We start from the raw sequence: 2,845 nt of genomic DNA, 5'->3' as shown, positions 1-2,845 counted from the left end.
TGCGGGGGCGCCGCGGCCCCCTCGGCGACCGCGCGATGCCCTCAGGGGCACGGCCGTGCTCTCCCGCTTCCCCCTGGGGTCGCGCCCAAGCGGCCGCGCTGCTCCGGCCCCGAGTGTAGCCAGGAATGGGGAACGGAGCCCGCGGGCAGCACGTGGGAGGCACCGGGGGGGCCGGGCCGCGCTCGGCCCGCAGCAGCCGGGGGGTTGTTTTTATTTAGTCTGGAGAGCCGAGGTGTTCTGGTCGCTGATGGATGGCTGCAAATGCGGCTTTGGGGTTGTCTGCGGAGGTTTTGGTGGTAAACTACAGAAATCCAGGCGTGTTCTTCCCGCAGCGCCCCGGGAGCTCCGTGGTTGTGCTGAACCTGCCCCACGGGAGCGGCCGCGGTTTGCAGCTCCTCTCCCGGGGACAGAGCCCCGGAGCTGCGCTGGTCATTCGGGGGTGCCCAAAATTAACGGCAGGTTTTGAAAGAAATCGGCAGCAAGTTTAAAAAAAAAAAAAGTCAACGGGAAGTTTTTAAAAAATGAGGAGAAAGTTTAAAAATGTTAACAGAATTCAGCCTTTATGATTCCTTGATTTTCCTAGTTGTGTCTGGGAAAGCGGCGTTCCCGTCCCTGCTCTCTTCACAGCTACAGCTGATGGGAAGCCGATGGGATCCATTCCCACGTGGAGCAGGATTCCTCCTCACTGTGCTGCACGCGTGTAAAATGAGCAGAAATTCCTCTGCAGGATGAGATCTTCACTCATTCCTGAAATAGCCAAAGTGGGGGTTGTTTTTCCCGTATTTATTTTAGCTGAACGAATGAAAAGCGTCTTCACGGCGTTCACATCCTCCCCTGCGGGGTTGTTTTCCCCCTCCCTGCAGTAACAGGTGGAAATGCTGTTCTGTGCAGGTGAACCAGCTTTGTTTTGCTCAGCTGCAGGGAACCACCAATCCCACTGAGGCAGCAGTTCCTCCTGAGGAGTTAAGGTAATTAATGCTCCCTTCGAATGCAACTTATTGCACCCAAGAATTCTCAGAGCGTCTTTGTTAGGCACTGCCAGTGTTTTCTCCTCAGGAAATGCTGTGAAAAAGGCTTTGAAGGCCGGCAGAGCTGGCAGATTTAATCTCTTTACTTCACTCTTTGCCCTTATTTGTGCATCACAGCTGCTCAAGTGTTTTGTTTTGGGTTTTTTCTCCTGCTGTAATCAAGGATGGCCGGGCAGTAGATACTGGTAAATGATTAGGATGAAGCTGGAAACACCTTCAGTCTCTGCAGGATTCCATTTCCTTCCCGACAGTCACTGCTGCAGCTCTTATATCTCTTTGCATCTACAGTCAAAATTCCTTGCCCTGTCAAGCCCAGCAAAAGACTGTTCTCCTCACTAGGAGAATGAAATAGCTTGATTTACAAAGTAAGGGGTTTGGTTTTTTTTCTGTAAATGTCTCTCTGAGAAAAGGCCACGTAATTAAAGCAATGGTTTTTATTTTATTTTTTATTAGTTTTATTAATATTTTATTAGTCTTGGGGCTTTTAAAAATTTTTAATAGAATGGTTTTTATTTTAAACTCTTTGTTGTTTTTTAATGGCATGGTTCTTGTTTTATTATTTTATTAATAGTTTTTCTTAGGCAAGTGATGCTGATCACCAGTTTGTGTTGCTGCAGAGCGTCTGACACTTGGTCTGAGTTATTTGTCAGGAAGCTCTTTCAACACAAACAGTTCTCTCCCAGCACAAGGTAATTAGGCATAACAAAACCAACTAAAATATCCACTTCTGTCCCTGCAGGAAAATGCTGAGAAGTCTGAGAGGACTCGTCTGCTGTTCTCTGAAGGTGAGTCCTGTGAGAGCCTGATGCTGTTTCCAATATTTCAGCTTTCCCGTGGCCTGGAATGACAATTAACTGCTGTAAAATGTGACATTCTTCTAACGTTTGTCAGCTAAAACCTTGGTGGCTCCTCGAAGCTGGGGGTGTAAACTCCCACTGTGGGCTAAGGAAAGAGCTGGTCCAGCATTTCCACGTTTCCCTGAGGAGTCTGGGGAGAGGGAGCCTGGCTTAAACCAGGATGCTGGGGTCCTGCATCTTCCCTGCACGTGTTTCTCAGGAAACAGGCATTATTCCACTTGCTCTGCGTGGCTGGAATGTCCAGAGGAAGAACCCACCAGCCCTGCACAAAGCCTGTGCTGCTGGTGGGGAGAGTTTTGCCAAAAATCATAGAATCATGGAATATCCCGAGCTGGAAGGGACCCACAAGGATCATGGATGGAGTCCAACCCCTGGCCCTGCCCAGACACCCCAACAACCCCACCCTGTGCTGGGAGCTCCTGGAGCTCTGGGGAACCTGCTCAGTGCCTGAGCCCCCTCTGGGGGAAGAACCTTTTCTTTTTTTCATTTTCTGAGCCAAGAAGCGGCTCAGTGCTTCGGGTGGGCGTAGTGACACCAGCTCTGCCGCTACTCACATCAGCCCTGCGTTATCAGCAGAGCCTCCTGAAACCCTCAACAGCAGCAGGAGCTCATGGTGCAGGTCTGGAACGGCTTCCTGCTGGAAAAGAGTTCCAGCGGTGCCGTTTGCTGCTGCCTTTTCGAGGCTTATCCCCCCCCCTCCCCCCGAGCACGGCGATGTGGCTCGGGGTGACGGTGCAGCCTCCCTCCCCCGCAGCCTGCGGGAGCAGCCCGGCCTCTCCCGAGCGCGGAACACGCGGGAACAGCTCCACCTCATGGCTCGGGACTCCCGAGCCATCCCCGGCCACCACGTGATGATTCGCTGCCATTTCAGGGATCCCAGACTCCTGTCCTTTGGCAGATGGAAACTTGCCCCGAAATCCGCTCGCTGCTCCCGGGAGAGGCTGAGAGGGGAGAGGCTGG

The 2,845-nt window shown here is 52.2% G+C and overlaps 1 protein-coding gene across 2 annotated transcripts in view; it reads left to right on the top strand.

The window, feature by feature from the left end:
* Positions 1 to 75: 75 nt before the first annotated feature.
* Positions 76 to 2,845, top strand: part of DAP3 (death associated protein 3) — a 14,065-nt gene continuing 11,295 nt past the window's right edge. The window contains exons 1-3 of one of the 2 annotated variants that reach the window (XM_008628717.2): positions 76 to 296; positions 892 to 968; positions 1,768 to 1,813. In XM_008628717.2, the coding sequence (XP_008626939.2) occupies positions 252 to 296; positions 892 to 968; positions 1,768 to 1,813 (168 nt within the window). In that variant the 5' untranslated portion in view covers positions 76 to 251. Of the gene's footprint in view, positions 297 to 332; positions 762 to 891; positions 969 to 1,767; positions 1,814 to 2,845 lie in introns of those variants that run through there. The other variant, XM_017727888.1, reaches the window with a different exon arrangement.

The sequence above is a fragment of the Corvus brachyrhynchos genome, unplaced genomic scaffold (genome assembly GCF_000691975.1).
Source record: "Corvus brachyrhynchos isolate BGI_N302 unplaced genomic scaffold, ASM69197v1 scaffold122, whole genome shotgun sequence".
Taxonomy (NCBI): Eukaryota; Metazoa; Chordata; class Aves; order Passeriformes; family Corvidae; genus Corvus; species Corvus brachyrhynchos.
Note: the sequence above shows the minus strand (reverse complement) of the source record. Positions and strands in the feature narration are given on the sequence as shown.